General features: G+C 38.2%; 1 protein-coding gene across 2 annotated transcripts in view; it reads left to right on the top strand.

Annotated features, from left to right (window-relative positions):
* Nucleotides 1-15,772, top strand: part of opcml (opioid binding protein/cell adhesion molecule-like) — a 176,969-nt gene that overhangs the window by 130,051 nt on the left and 31,146 nt on the right. For both annotated transcript variants that reach the window (XM_055208256.2, XM_055208255.2), the window contains one exon: nt 7,374-7,499. In XM_055208256.2, the coding sequence (XP_055064231.2) occupies nt 7,374-7,499 (126 nt within the window). The remainder of the gene's footprint in view (nt 1-7,373; nt 7,500-15,772) is intronic.

Below are 15,772 nucleotides of genomic sequence, written 5' to 3'. Positions count from 1 at the left end.
CCGCTTGAACATTTAGAATCTACAGCGAAGTAGACGCGCTGAAAAAGCAAGCATTTGACCGCGCCATACGCTCTATTCGCGGCATTCGCGTCTTCCTCGCCGCGCTAAACGTCTCATTCACGCCGCGAGACCTCCAGATGGGCGTCCACGCGTCTTCACATTGACTTAACATTGAAATCACTCGCGCTTGACGCCTCTACCGCGGCTGGTCTGAACGCAGCATTAGATAAAAAAATCTTCTTTAAAGAACCTTTGACTGAATGGTTCTTTGAGGAACCAAAAATGGTTCTTATATCAAAGAACCTTACAAGCACCTTTATTTTTTAGAGTATCTTTGGTGGTCACAGAGCTGTGTTATGTGGGTGGCCTACATGCAGAAAGTGTGACACACTGGCCATCTCATGTCTCTTGAAAGAAAAACATCTCAGAGTGAGCAAGGTCATCGCAATGCTAATGATGTTATACGAAGCACTATTGTCCCAACAAAAAGTCTTTAGAGAAAAACAATGAAAACAATTGTGAAAACAAAAACAAAGAAACAGAAGAGCTCCCAAGATGTCTTTGCACAGAGGATTTGTTCAGACAAACACAGAAGCGCAGACTTGAGCAAACACATTTGAGTGATGCTTTGATGCGATATCAAATTATAAATCCTAACTACAGATTCTCTAAACTCATCTGAACTAATGAGAGACGCGTTGTCAGGTTTGTGCAAGAATCCATCACAAGTGCTTTGCACATATTTTTCAAGTTAATTGAAGTTTTCATCCAAGATGTTTTGCCATCTGCTTTAAACTTGACATAGAATAAACAAATCGTGGGGTAAATACTAGTAGGCCTGTTTAGGAGATTTTTTTAGCAATAATACGCTTTTATAGTAATGACCAATATCTTTCTTTTTGGACACATCTAAAAACCTTAAACAAGATAAAGGTGAGCTCAGGATCAGGAGACAAAGATGACATGATGCCAGTTAGCAGAGACGTGTGCAGACGAAGCCCCGCATGCGGGGAGTCCCAAACTGTTAGGAGCAGAAGGAAAAATGAGAATCTGGAATCAAAAGTGTGATTCAGACAGGAAGAGGCGAAGGAAAATTCAGCTTGGTGCAGGTAGTGCATGAAAGGTGATGATCACACCATATGTTTCATTAGCTTGAGGTCTTGAGGGCTCGAAGCAGTTAAGATAATTCGAAGTTTAATTTGCACCAGAGTTTACACACCGTCGCACTGTTAAAATGATCATTCCTTCGAAATCTGCGCAAATAACAACAAATGTGGTGTTTTAAGGTTAGCAGCTCGAGTGTGAGTATTGTTCCTAATGTGCCTCCTAATCGAAGGACCTTTGTGTGCATCATTTCATTAAAGCATCCAAGATGTATGTGCAGACTATTACGTATCGGAGAGGAAAAGCGAGTCAATTTAATTAGACGGCCCCATAAACAACGCACAGGATTATCGCCTTTCGTTTGCTCAAGTGTAATGATGTGTCTCTGTTTTAGATGAGTCTCCAACTTTCTCCTCCACAGGGGAAAAGGATAAGACGGCCTCTCAATTCGCTGCACATTTGTGTTAATAAGCTTCGTCTCTTGTTACCAGATTGAGGAGTAGCTATTTGCCTCGTTTTAAAGAGCAGTAATGAGCCACTGGAAAGATTCACTGGGGTTATGAGAATATAAATGGCAGGACAATGCCAATGCAATTTGCCCGGTTGACGAATTAGCCGCAGTTATATCACCAGAGGCAGAATGTGGTTGCGTTTTTCACCCAGCGAGTGTTGTGGGTGCCTGGCCTCCTGCTTGAGTTGTTGTAACCCTCTTGAAGCTCGATCGAAATAACTGCGATAGGAATTGCGGGAGTTCAGACGTGAAAGGCAGGAAATGCAAACCATATTTAGAAATGCTGTTTATTACATCAGGCCACAGTCTTTGATAGTGTTCTGACGGATATGATGGAAAGTTATTATTGCAGTCCAGTCATTTATAGTAGGCGATTGCTTCCCATCACAACTGTAATAACTGCGGCAGCTAAACGAGACCTGTAGCTCGATCCGATGGCACAATGCGAGTCATTAGTACTGTTATTAGAAAGGAGTGAAGAGGCAATCAGTGCACAAAACACACCATAATGTTCGCTCAGCATGTGTTATATGAAAACACCATAGTTGTTTGATTTCCCCATTGGGCTAAGAGCAAAAGCAGTCATATTGAAAACAATAAATTTATGCAGGGAGATGGGGTAGCCGCACTGTATAATATATATAATGCGAGATGTATAATGCTGAATGTTTTTGTAATGGTGCATTTATAAGATTTATAAGACTTGTCTCTCCATATCCTTATCCTGAGAGGTCTATTAAAAACATAAGAATAAGGTAAATGGTATGCTAAATTCTTTGAAACGTTCTTGACAATATGTAAAACCCACAGGTGTCAGACACCTTGACATTGCAATCTATAAGACGATGAAATGTAGGCTTGCGATTGTAGTTTTACAGCGTAGCCTAAATTGATTGACGCTGTCACTCCGTGGTGACGGGTGAAAAAATTATTCTGATGTATTTTGCAATTTGATGATTGACATTTTTCTGACCAGTGGTTTCTCCAAGGATATCTCTGTTTTATTTTTTTTTGGAATAGAAAAACATGAAAATTGATTTCTGTCAGTCTGCATCTTTTAGGGAGATGTCTATGAGAATCACAAGTATTCTAACAAGGTTGACTGGTTTTTGTCAATGGCATAACCTTGTTGTCATATTCATCGCATGGGATAGTGGGCTTCACTTTAGCAAATCCAAAAACATTTTGACGTGTCTGTAGTTTCCTTACTTTTCCATAAACTGAGTCTGACAAATGTTTTTTTAGCTTCAGAAAGACATTTAAAACAACTTGGATGGATAAATATTTTAGGAAGTTTTCTTGGTTGATGCTTCACTTTAAACATTGCTGGGCTTTTTTTGACCCATGCTGGGTAAATATTGGACAAAACACATGCTGGGTTGAAAATTACCTAATGCTGAGTTAAAAATGACCCAATGTGGGATTGTTGTTATGCAACCATGGGTTATAATAACCCAGCAGTTGGGATAAAACAACCCAGTGGATGTATTTTAACCTAGCAGTGTGTTATGTCTAGTGCTGCACAATTAATCGCATCGCAATCGGGATGTCAACCTGTGCGATTATAAGACAGCAAAATGTTGCAATTATATTAAATAAATAAATGTGTGGACTTGTTAACACAAACTTTCTGATAACAGTTTGATGATTTTCCTTGCTGTTTAAAAAAAGAAAGAAAAACGAACAAAAAAGGCAGTGCATGTGTTGCATGCACGTGTGTGGCGTGCGTCGTCACTTGTGTGTGCGCAGCGTGGAAATACCAGAGCAAAGATGGTACAGAGGAGATTGACAGTGATCTGGTAGATAAAAAAAACTCTACGTCTGTTGTATGGCGGTATTTTGGATTTAGGATTACTGACACTAAGCAGTTGCTACATCACGTGGCAATTCGAAAACATTTCTAGTTTTACAAATACACATTTTAGCATTATCACTAAACTGTGTGTGGATTTTCCTTAAAACCCATCAAGTTGACTCATGATAGCATTTATTATAATCGCAACCGCACATCGCAATATTAGCATCAATAACCGCAATGGTAAAAATTTCCCAAATCGTGCAGCCCTAGTTATGTCCAATATTAACTCTTTCCCCGCCAGCGTTTTAAAAAAGTTGCCAGCCAACACCAGCACTTTTCATGATTTTCACAAAAGTTTAATGCCTTCCAGAAAATGTTCTTCTTAAAATATATAATGTCAATTTATGCAATTTCCCATATTCGATGAACGTTTAAATTATCAATCAAATAATCGTTAACTGTAATAGTGCAATAAGCCTTTACAGCAGCATTGCTGGGTTATTGTCAATCAACCATGTTGAAACAATCCAGCAGTTGGGTCATTTGAACCCAGCAGTGTGTTCTGTCCAATAGTGACCCAGCCCTGGGTTAAAAACAACCCAGCATTTTTTATAGTGTGTGGTTGAGGATTGTGTTAGCAGCACAGGTTGTGGGTTCTAACCCATGAACACATGTACTGATAAAATGTATCTTGTAATGCAAGTCGCTTTGGATAAAAGCATCTACCAAATCTAACCTAAGTTTATGCATTTTATAAATGCTTTAAATACTATAGTAATACAGCAATGTGCCCTATTTTCAAGGGTTATAGTGACATTTATAGTGCTAGACGTTTTGCATTGCTCCTAGACCTGTGACGTCATTTTCTTTTGTTGCAGCTTTATTGTATAGTATGCTTTAGCTCTCATCATTGCATTGAAAGGCAGCTCTTTCCCTCATTTTAAAGAGCACTAATGAGCCATTGAACAGATTTAGTTGGCTTACGAGAATATAAATGCAGAGACGAGACCAGCACAATTTGCCCGGGTGAAACATTACCAGCCGCTATATCACCAGTGGCAGATGAAGAATTAGTTTTTCGCCCACTCAGTTCTGTGGGTGTTATTTTAACCCAACACATGTACAGTTAAAATTACAGGTATCGATTTGAGATGATGGGAGTTTGGACATATACTTTAATATGAATTCAGGTTACTTAGAATAAAAATGGATTACGATTACGTGCGTTATTTTTTACATTTAACCGTTTACTCCAGGGTCATGGGGAAGGCACGTGTTATATAACCTGAAGCAGATAATGCTTTTGCCTGCTTGTTCTGTATTCTGACCTATCATTTTTTGAGGAGCTCAAACTGGTCTTTTTGAAACACTGGCCTGAATTTGGGATCCGTGGTTAGAAAGCTGAATGCATCAATTATAGATTGAGATGCAGGGATGAAACAATGCCTTTGATGTAGGGGAGGGAAGTGGTGAGAACACAGGGAATTTGCAATGGTGAAAAGCAGAGGGACTCAAAGTATGTGCTCTTCACTGGATGAAATATTCAGCGAAGAGAAATAGTGGCCTGTGATGCACTCTTTGGACTAATGCAGAAGTGCGCTCAATTTGGTTTACCCCACGGTACCAACACAAGCGCACACACACCCATGTTTGGAAGTAATTACTTCTTATCACTTCTTTGTAGTAGGTTAGCTGTTCAAGTGCGTCTTCTTGTAACAAGCTGCTTTTCTCTGCTTGTAGCTAGGATTGCAACTCGATAAAAAGAACTACACTGTCATACTGTTTTAATGTCTTACTGTTTGCACACAGCTGTACAACAGTGTAAGCTTAGGCAATGATCAAACACGCTGTCCTAATGTTCCTTCTTATAAGAAGGGCTGAAAAGTCAAGACTTTTGTTGGTAACTTGTATGTGATTAAAAGAGTGGCTTCACCGTAGCTTGCCTTGTATCTTGAGAAGCCGCATACATGTTTAAAAATGCAGACAGACTTTTGAAGGATGATTCATTTTGGCCATTTTAAAACTTGTTATTTGAAGTTATTACAGGAAGAAAATGGTCTTTTGGGAGAAAAAATATAATTAGGACATTGTACCTTCCTTTCTGATTTGATAGATCAGACACAATGTTGTCATACATTAGTGCCTTACCTGGATAAAATAATTTATGTAAAACTAATATAATTCATGTTTTCTGTTACAAATTCGTCTTAGTCATTTGCACTAATATGCTTAATATTTTAACGGCAGACGAAATTGCAAAAGCCTTGCTGGGACTTGTGTTGCCTTGCACTGTTCTGACCTCAGTACCTTAATCAGCACGGATTTCATGCTTGCAGTCCAGGTTTCTTCTGAAGATCAATTATTTAGCCATTTTTGTGTGCTGTATGTGCATCCTTGCGGATATGTGTGTATCCTCCCTCTTAAAGACTAAATATGTGCCTACCTGGTTGCCTTCAGTAAACAGTATTTATCATAAAATATTTACTTTTTAATAAACATGCATTAGAAAGTCGACTTTCCCATATGGGGTTTGGCTTAGAGGAGGCCAACTAAATAATATCTCAAAGATAAGGGTGACCTAGTTTGCTCAGAATGAAACATGGGACACAGTCAAAGAAGCTGACAGACTGTCTGGGTTGTACTTCCAGTTTCAATCAAGTTATAAACAAAATTACTTTAACAGACCATGTTCAACTCTTTGTCAAGCTCAAATCATAGTGTGCAATACTGAATCAAAGTCTTATGACAATGATAAGAAAAACTATAAATTAAACACTGTTAGAAAGAAATGGTCAAAATGTGTATAAAGGTCCTAATATGTGGGTCAGTTACAAAAACAATTTGGCAAGATGAGAAATTCAAACATCTTGAAAAAACTTGTTTTAAAAGCACGTATCAGGTTTATTTTAATGCACATGTATGTTAATTTTATAAATAAAATAAAACATTACACTTTTATGAAAGTTGAAACTGAATGGACCTGAAAATGTCAAATGAAATATTACATATTTTATCCACCTTGATGGTATGTAAGCGTAATCATAAATATATATATATATTTATATATTTTTTAAATGTAAATTTTTTATGTTTTTTTTTTTTTTGTAATATTTGTCCTGATTTATGCTGAAATAATCTTTGACAACGGCTCATAATCTTTGACAAATGATGTAAAAATGTATCTAAAAAGTCATATTACACTAAACTAGATTATTATATATTTTATTCCACATTTTTTATTAATATATTTAATTTATATTTAAAATACTAGTTACACCAATTGACATTGACATTTTTGCATTATTTTAGACTTGGTCCTCAAAAAAGAGAATGTATGCAAGTAATCTGCAAATGTATTTTGACATTTTAACCCTTTTACATTTAATTGAACCATATGGACACAAAAAATTGACACATGTACCATTAGGTACAGTTATGTATACATTTGGTACCAATGTGTACTTTTGAGATATTAATATGAACCTCTGAGGTATCTGTACTTTTTGAAAGTGTACAGCCCCAGTGACAGCTGGGGTACATATTAGGGAAAAAGGGAATTTTCTTATTGCTGATTAGGATTTTTTAGAAAACAACAGGCCATGGATAATGAGACTTTTGCATTAGACTTTTCCACACAATGCCAAAAATACGCTTGTATCTTGCATCTGGTTTGGTCCTATGAGACACAAGTTGCATAACAAAATATTTTCTGTGCGGCCTTGCATATCTAATAAATCCTCCCAAAAACAGAAAGGTAAAAAGTTCATTTACATTGATTAAAGCTGACACGACAATGTTTTGAAATATCTTTGGTTGAAATTTCAATGCTCAGGATCTCATTGGTAATTTTTAAAAATATGCTGATGATGTAAAAAGTGTTTTCAACTTTAATACTCAATTGCCCAAGTTTAATTAAAATGTGCAAATACATTTGTATAATACATTTGTTGTTTCTTGCAGTTCCTGCCAGGATTGTAAACATATCCACGGATATTTCGGTGAATGAGGGGAGTAACGTAAGCCTCATGTGTCTGGCGATCGGACGACCTGAACCCACCATTTTGTGGAAATTACGCTCCTCCAAAGGTAATGCTTACCTTTACTAAACTCACAAGGATCTGCTGTTTAATTTTTAAAGTTGTATTATTGATGCACTAAATGCAAATGAACGATCCAAATCCAAAGTTTTCCACACTTTGTTGTAATATTTTGAGATGCAGGGACGTTTCTATATATGCATAGAGAAAAGCTATAGTTGAAATTATTAAAGGGTTGTCTGTAAAATCTAAAAAGAAAAACAGCAACACAAAAAAAGTAATTTCCATAAAAATAGTTTTAAGTTAGTGTGTCGTAACCAGCCCCAGTCTCCCAATCAACCTTCAGTTGAAGAAAAGTAAATCTGGGGCAATTTTGACAAGACATTTTGTATCTGACATCAAATAAGAGTACATCCCTTACGCTTACCATCCCACTTCTAGGACGCTGACTGCATCTTTATTTATCCTTTATAATAGAAACCATAGCCGTACATGAGTCTACCCAGGAAAGAAAGATTCAGCTTCAAAAATCACTTTACAGAGAAAGCAATATAAAAGTCTGTGCACAGGGTGTCATTTAATGTCAGCCAGCTCGCAGGCATAGGATGTTATCTGTGTTGACATTTATGTGAGAGCACTAATGAAAGAAAAAAGACATGAGAGAGATTTTTCCCGTAGACTTTTACAGGTAAAATGAAAAGATGATAATTAATTTTTTCTTTTTCAGCCGCTCTCGTGACTTAGCTTAGTGACTTGCCTTAATTGCAAAATGCTAAACAAAGATACTAAAATAATCTAAAGTAAATTTACATTTAGCAGATGCGTTTTGTAAAAATATTAAAAAATAATACAGCAGACAAAGTGATAAAGTGCAGTGAAATTTCCATACTCGAAATGTGATCTCTGCATTTAACCCATCGCAGTGAGCAGTGCAAGTCGTGAACATCCACCCACCCAGAGCAGTGGGCAGCTATAACTGCAGTGCCAGGGGAGCAATTGAGTGAAAGATGCCTTGCTCATGCCTCTCAGTCGCACTTGCCAGCCGTGGACTCCAACCGGCGACCTTCGGTTTACAAGCCCAACTCTAACCATTAGGCCATGACTGCCAATAGTGGCTTGTATTTTGTATGTGTTGTATTTGACTTATACAGTATAGTGGGTGATGTTATGGGCTATGGGCTGTGATGGGGCAGCCTGTATGCGTTTTTTTCTGCCCCAGTCCATTTTAGTGATATACAGTGAAAAGACAGCCAGAACAATCTTAACAGAAATATTAGAGCTAGAGGTAGCTCGAGGGTCAGACCAAAACAAAACACAATAAATCAGAAGATGTGTGTATTTTCCGTTCATGATATAGGTAGTCTCGCTACAGTGAGAAAATAGATTTTTCAGTGTAGTGACACCCAGTAAAGTCTTGCTAGGTGTATTTCGGCCCCAAACTTTTAAACTTTTTAATAAACCATTAATAACACAAAAGTCTTAAAAAGTTGTACATTTTCTCTGAATGTATAAGTGGCTGTTCTAGGGGTGCTAATATTAACACTCATGTGTGGCTTTTCTAGGGATTTTATTATTACCTCTTGTGCATTTGACTCATTGGTAATGTCTTGAAACCTGGCAAATGTGCATAACAGAAAACATATCAATTTAACATTAATGCATTTGACAGACAGTTTGTGCTCAAAATTGACTTACAGTGCATTCGGGTATACTTTTTTAACAGTACACTAATGGCGCTTTTCCATTGCATAGTACCCCACGGTTTGGTTTGGGTCGGGTCACTTTACTTTTGGGGGCTTTTTAACTGGGTACAGTATGTAGTACTCGATACTTTGCTTTAGTACCACCTCTGTTGGGGTTCCACAGTACGTGGTACCCATTACTTTTTTTAGTACCACCTCAGTTCCAAGCCATAGATATATACACTAGATGTCGCCTTGGGGTTCTAAGCATGCGTCAAAACCGCCGCCATCTTGGAACAGGGGTCTTGTCATAGGAAGTAGCTAGGTAAAGCTGCTATCTCCGCCTGTACTACGAATTCATGGACAATGCCGAACTTTTGTGCTGCGTATGGATGTTAGGCCTACTAGCACTATGCATTACAGTTAGAAAAAGTATATTTTCATAATAACAAAACTTTAATTTTTTTCTGGACTCAATGCTAAATACATGTCTGACTGTTGCAAAAGAAAACCAAGAAAATCGCATTCATGACGATTTATGTTGATTTTATTGACTATAATGACACTGATACGGGGGTCCCCTGTTTCAAGATGGCGGCTCTAGTTGACGTATTCGGTCCAATAAACTGCCGTAGCCAAGGCGACATCTAGTGTACATATCTATGGTTCCAAGTGAGCTGAGCTGACTAAAACGTGACGTGAAAACACTGAAGATCACTGATTGGTCTGAGAAAATCATGAAGAGCGTTATGCTAAATGCAAGATTAGCTTTACATTTGTGCTTGCGCTGTCTCGAGCAAACCTGTTGTCATCTGTACTTTGTTGTAAGTTTCCAAACTCCCTTTTAGCAGTTGAGAATCAGGAACACCATACCAGTGTTTTCCAGACTTTCACTGCATTTTGCAACCTAAATGAGGCTCAGCGGAGCGCGTCGACTGACGCCACAGGTGTTTGTACAAAAACTGTCATGTGAGACAGAGGTAATAAACATGATGTCCAAAAAATTTTTTGTGGTGGTCAATTTTGATTTTGTGGCGGACTGACAAATAAATTCATGTATGGGATCGTCTCTCACTTGTATGATGTCACAGTGGTAGGCAGCGCAAATATAACCACACGCCTATAATTCCTTCCACTATGAAGTGATACTAAACTCGATGGAAAAGCTAACCAAGCGAAGTGAAGTGAGCTGACCCGACCTGACCTGTGGGGTACTATGCAATGGCAAAGCGCCATAAGGGGCGGTTCACATTTTCGATATAGACAAGTGGCAAGTGCGCTGAAATAGAGAGTGACTGTGTATTTTCCAGGCACGTTGGCGCTGCAGCAAGTTGAAAATATTTCATATTCAGGGTTTCCCTTGTTAGTTAAGGTGGTAGGGTTGGACGGGTGGGCGGGGCCGAAGGCGTGGCAATCAAAGGGGCGGGGCGTATGCGTCATGATGAAATTTAAAATATTTTAATAAAATAAATAGATAAAATAAAATATTTATTTTTAAAACACTCAAATTAAACTTAATTTTGAAGAAACAATGACAAAAAATGAACACATACTAGATTATTAATGAATTAAATGTTTTTACCTCTAACAGGAAAAAACATTTTCCTGCGTGATGAAGTGAAACTAAAGGGTTAATAAACACAAACTAAACCAGATGTTGTAGAACGTTTGGCGAACAATGATAGATAGCGCAAACATTTTAAAAACTGATTATTTCCCACTATTAATTACATTATCTTAAAGGAGTGTAACTACTGTAGCATGTAAATAATGCACATAAATAAAGTGAGCAAGAGCGCTCAACAATTATATTGAATCAACAGGCACGTGAAACCCTTGCTCAAACAACAAAATCACCAGCTAACTTACTTTAAAATTGCAAGAACTGTAGACTTATACAATAACAGGCTTAAATAAACCCAAAACATATGTCCACTTACAGTTCTCACGGACACTAGTTTTATCAACTGGCTATACTCCAGACATGACGGACCATACACGCTCGTGGTGTAAAGCGTCTGCGCTATTCTCCGAGATGTTTTATCAACTTGCTAGTTATCCTACAGACAGTGACGGTCTGGACCACGTCTTTCTCATTTTGGCCGTGTGGCACGCGTCCCCACTCGCGGTTTGATGTGCGTACGCGCTATTCTCCGAGATGCACTTGACAGCCTTTTGTGCAGTGAATTTTTTTTTCAAGTTAAGGCGGTAGGGTTTCCAAGCTTAGGTGGGCCGCCTTAACTGAAATATGCTGCGGGAAACCCTGATATTTTTTCAAACTATCGTGTCATGTTACAAAAAGAACCAATTGGATCATGTAATCTTTGGATCATTCCATATCAACTCAATATGGAGGCACGTAGCTGTACAGGGATACACAGATCAAACAAACTGTCAATTTTGACACAAATAGAAGAAACAATGCATGGAGACATATTACTGAATCTATGGGGAGTCCGGCTCAATGTTGCTTAGCAATGGCACATTCTGCCGGAGCGCAACCGCCCAAGTGCGTTGAAAAAGAGGAAAGTGGTGTGGTCGTGTTGTCCACGAAATGTGACCCACCAAAAAAAACGCTATTTTCAACCAAGACTTGGATCAAAATGGGACAAATCCAGCCAGTGGGTTAAATTAACCCCATTTTTTACAATATTTGATCTAAATATTTGAAAAACACAGTATAGGGTAAATTACAACCCAGTGGGTTGGGTTCAGCACTTTTGATCCAGGGCTGGGTTAAATATAACCTAGCATTGTTTAGAGTGTATGTGCATTCACTGTGCACTCTTATATTAACATTAGGACATTATTCGGTTCCTGATCACACTGTCGGGGCTTATTTCCCGATACCTACCGGCCGCCTCTACATTATCCCTTACTAAGCATTGCGAGCAAATCTTTCAAACATGGTAAGGTGCGTCACATATGTCATTATTGTATACATCTTAAGTCTTGTGTGCCACAGGATTCATGCTTGACGTTATTCCATAACCTGTTACTGTACATTGGTGAAGGAATCCAGCTAGCTGAAATTTGCCGCTGATATTGACATGACAAAACAGAATAGATGATGTCAATACATGACAAGCAATCAGACCGTTTTCTTCTCAAATAATACTTCAAGTGAAACAGAAAATAAAGTTTGAAAGTGCACATCAAATGCCTGAAGACTCAACACATAGACATTGTACATCGCAGATGTTTTCTCCCGAACATGCAGTGGGAAGTTCAAGCCCTTTAATTTAGCATTGTCAGATTTTGATTGACACGCTAGTGGCATTGTGGTCTGATATTGTGGCTTTCTGGGTGAATAGAAGTCAAACTGTTATTTCAATGCATACCATTCTTGAGGTAGAACTGTCAAAGGGAACAATGCAAACAGAAGAAAGCATTATGAAAAAGTTGAAACGTTGCGATTTATTTGACACGCCGAGCATGTGCATTGATCATGCATGTCATACATGCGATACTTACAAATGAGTCATACAGTATAGTGTGATGCATGTTTGTCAGGGTGCCACGTGCTTGTACAAGAGCAATATTTTTACGCTTTTAATCGTAATTAAATTAGACGGATTCGCGGTTACATGAAGCAGCAATGAAAATTGTGCTTTGCAAGTGGCCAGCTGTTGTAGTTTGTTTGCTGGTTTTTCATTCTGAGCATATGGCACACTGGATTTGTCCCCTACAGATGACATTGCACCATTTGGCACTTTAGAAAATGGATTCACACTCATCAAGCGCAGTTTGTGAGCACCCACAGGCTGATGGTGTCAGTGGGAATATCCGGCTCTAATGGGTTTAATTTTAAGGGCACCTATTTTACTTGACTGGGTCTCACATACAGAAAACAATCAGCACTCTTGAGAAACTGTTAGGAAGAAGTAAATCTGAAATAATTAGCACATTGCTAGTTTTCATACCAACACCTGTGTCAGAATTATAAAGTGGGTGATGTTTGCTTTTCTGCTCTTTCTGGTTTTGTTTGGGATTTCTAAAAATATCATTGTTAAACACACATTTGCATTCATAAAGAAGGCCTGAAACTGCACAACATGGACATTTTAAAGTCTAAGGGAACAATACACCAAAAATTCACAACACACTTTGATGATTTATTCCAAATCAGTATCACTTTCTTTCATGAAGCCTGTGAGTCATTTTAAATAAAGCAGGTGTTGTTTTTGTCAAGCTGTCGGGCACATGGATTTTGCCTAACATCTCTTTTTGTGTTATGGATGAAAGAACATCATGCATTTAAAGCAGCATAAGGGTGAAGAAGTTGCGTGATGGTTTCTTTAAGCTAAGCCCAATTGAACATCATATGATCAGTCTGTTGTTGCTGTGACTTCTAAGATTGCAATATATTTGTGTTTGCATGGCAGGGTTTCTAGGTTGTAAAAGTGCCATTGTTCATAAGCTATTAGGAATAAATGAACTCAGACAGTACACAGTATTATGAATAGCACATCCTGCTACACACTGACATCTATTTAGTAATAATATTACTCATTGCTGGAAGCTTGAGGTGTGAATATTGGATTGCAATAAAATTCATGTTATTGCTGCTCTAGGATCACATAAATATTGAAACAATGCTTGTTAAAGCGTTTTAATGCACTTACATGCTGTTTTTCAGTGATTTTTTTTCCTACAAGCATTGTTTCATTGGCCTTTAAACGTGTAACATCGTTTTCTCGCCCCTTGTTTTCAAAAATCTCATTATTTTACAGCCGGAAAAATGCTTCATTTCACCCGTGTGTGTTGCATCCAAATATTCAGCAAGAAACCGGCCATGCCTCAGTGACCATGTCAAATAAGCCTTGTTGTCCACAGATGAGGTTGTCTGAGGTAATGCAGGCTTAGCTCTGCCTCCCAACGGCCACACGCAATGGCTCGGAGAAAAATGAGAAGCCAATGCCTAGTGAGAAAATAGGGGTCAAGGGGAGAAATTAGCCTACACGCGGTGCCAACGTTTCTCAAAGACACGTCAAACCGCAGTCGTTTTTCTGCTGAGCCGCGGACAGGTGCGCGAGACTTGTGGTCTGCGCTCAGCCATCTAAATCACCGGCCCAACAAACTCGGTTAATTCTGCCTGGACTTTGATCATTAATAATTCAGAGGTGGAGAAACGGCCAGTGCCCGTGTCTGAAGTGTATTCTGCACAAGGGCGATGGAGTTTCATTTTGCCAGACATGATTGGTCTCGGTGGGTTTCTCCATGTGGCAGACCCCCCCCCCCATGATGCCGAGGGATGGCGCGTCAGCTTGGAAACTATGCAATGCGATGGTTCATAACAGCTTAATAATGTGTCACAATGAGGCCTCATGCTCCTATGAGGCTGACTAATTTTTAAAACATAGCTAATTCATCATTGCATGTCCTTTCATAAAGACTTTTAAAATCCTTTCACGGCCCTTTGATTCTGATAGACATTCTGAAATCAGCAGAAGAGTTTTTAAGGCAAGGTACTGGACCCGACAGTCTGTTTGGCTTCTCTGTGATGGCATAATGTGAGAATGAGAATCTGTTTAGAGATCAGTGACTTTTAATGTGCGAATCATTAGTGTTACCTTTATAGCATTGAGAATAATTTATTGTTTTGAAGCTTCTGCTAAACAGCTCGCAGTGCACACTGAATTAAAGAGCCCCTATTTTCCTTTTCATGATTTTACTTGGTGTGAAAGTTTGTGTTAGTAGAGGTTTACATTGTTTCATATGGTTGGGCGATTTGTTTTTCCTGTAATGTTTTTACGCTGCCAAAAGGCGGTCTCCGGAAAATTTATGGAAATGTATAATGTTTTTCCATAGAGTTATTGATGAAAGAGGGTTTTGGTGCCATGTAAGTAAATTATGTTTTTTTCGGTTTCTGAGTTGGGTGTGTAAGATACCATAACCAATGTTATGTCATTTTAATCAGTGTCTTGTTGACTAAAACATAGCATCATTTTGAAATATGTCTGCAGCTCTTAGCAACTTTTTTGGTAGGCTTGAAAATATTTTCACCCAGCCGGGTTAGTTGTAACAGAGCGTTACAACGAACCCCGCTGGGTGAAAATATTTTCAAGCACAGCACTAACAATATGAAAACCGCTTACGTTAGCATAATTCTTGCCATTGTTTTAAATAGACCACACACTAATGACCGCTGGCTGCCAACAAAATAAATGTACCTGTCTTGTCAAAAATGGTGTGTCAAATTTTATTTTTGCTCATATCTTTAATATTGATTGTATAAGGTCACGTCAAAGATTAAAATCATAATGAAATGAATGGCTAAAATCAGACTTTGATTTTCATTATCCCAGATTTTGAGACTTTAGTATGGTTCTTACAGTCAGAAAAAATGTACAATGTTCCTTTTTCTGTCGCTGAGATGGTACCCTTAACCTTTTTGTACCTTCAACAAACACACAATAGATCCTTAAGGAAGAGTAATGTACCTCAAAAGGTACAACATTGTATTATGTTTATATACCTGTAAAGGTACAAAACGATACTTTGGGGTACCACATAGCAACAAAAAAGGTACAGTTTTATTGTAACATATAAAAATATTTTACATTTGTATCCATTTAAAATTGAACTATGGTTAGATGAGGAATGAATAGTGTAGATACCTATCTATTATAGACAGATA

The sequence above is a fragment of the Misgurnus anguillicaudatus genome, chromosome 12 (genome assembly GCF_027580225.2).
Source record: "Misgurnus anguillicaudatus chromosome 12, ASM2758022v2, whole genome shotgun sequence".
Lineage (NCBI taxonomy): Eukaryota > Metazoa > Chordata > Actinopteri > Cypriniformes > Cobitidae > Misgurnus > Misgurnus anguillicaudatus.
Note: the sequence above shows the minus strand (reverse complement) of the source record. Positions and strands in the feature narration are given on the sequence as shown.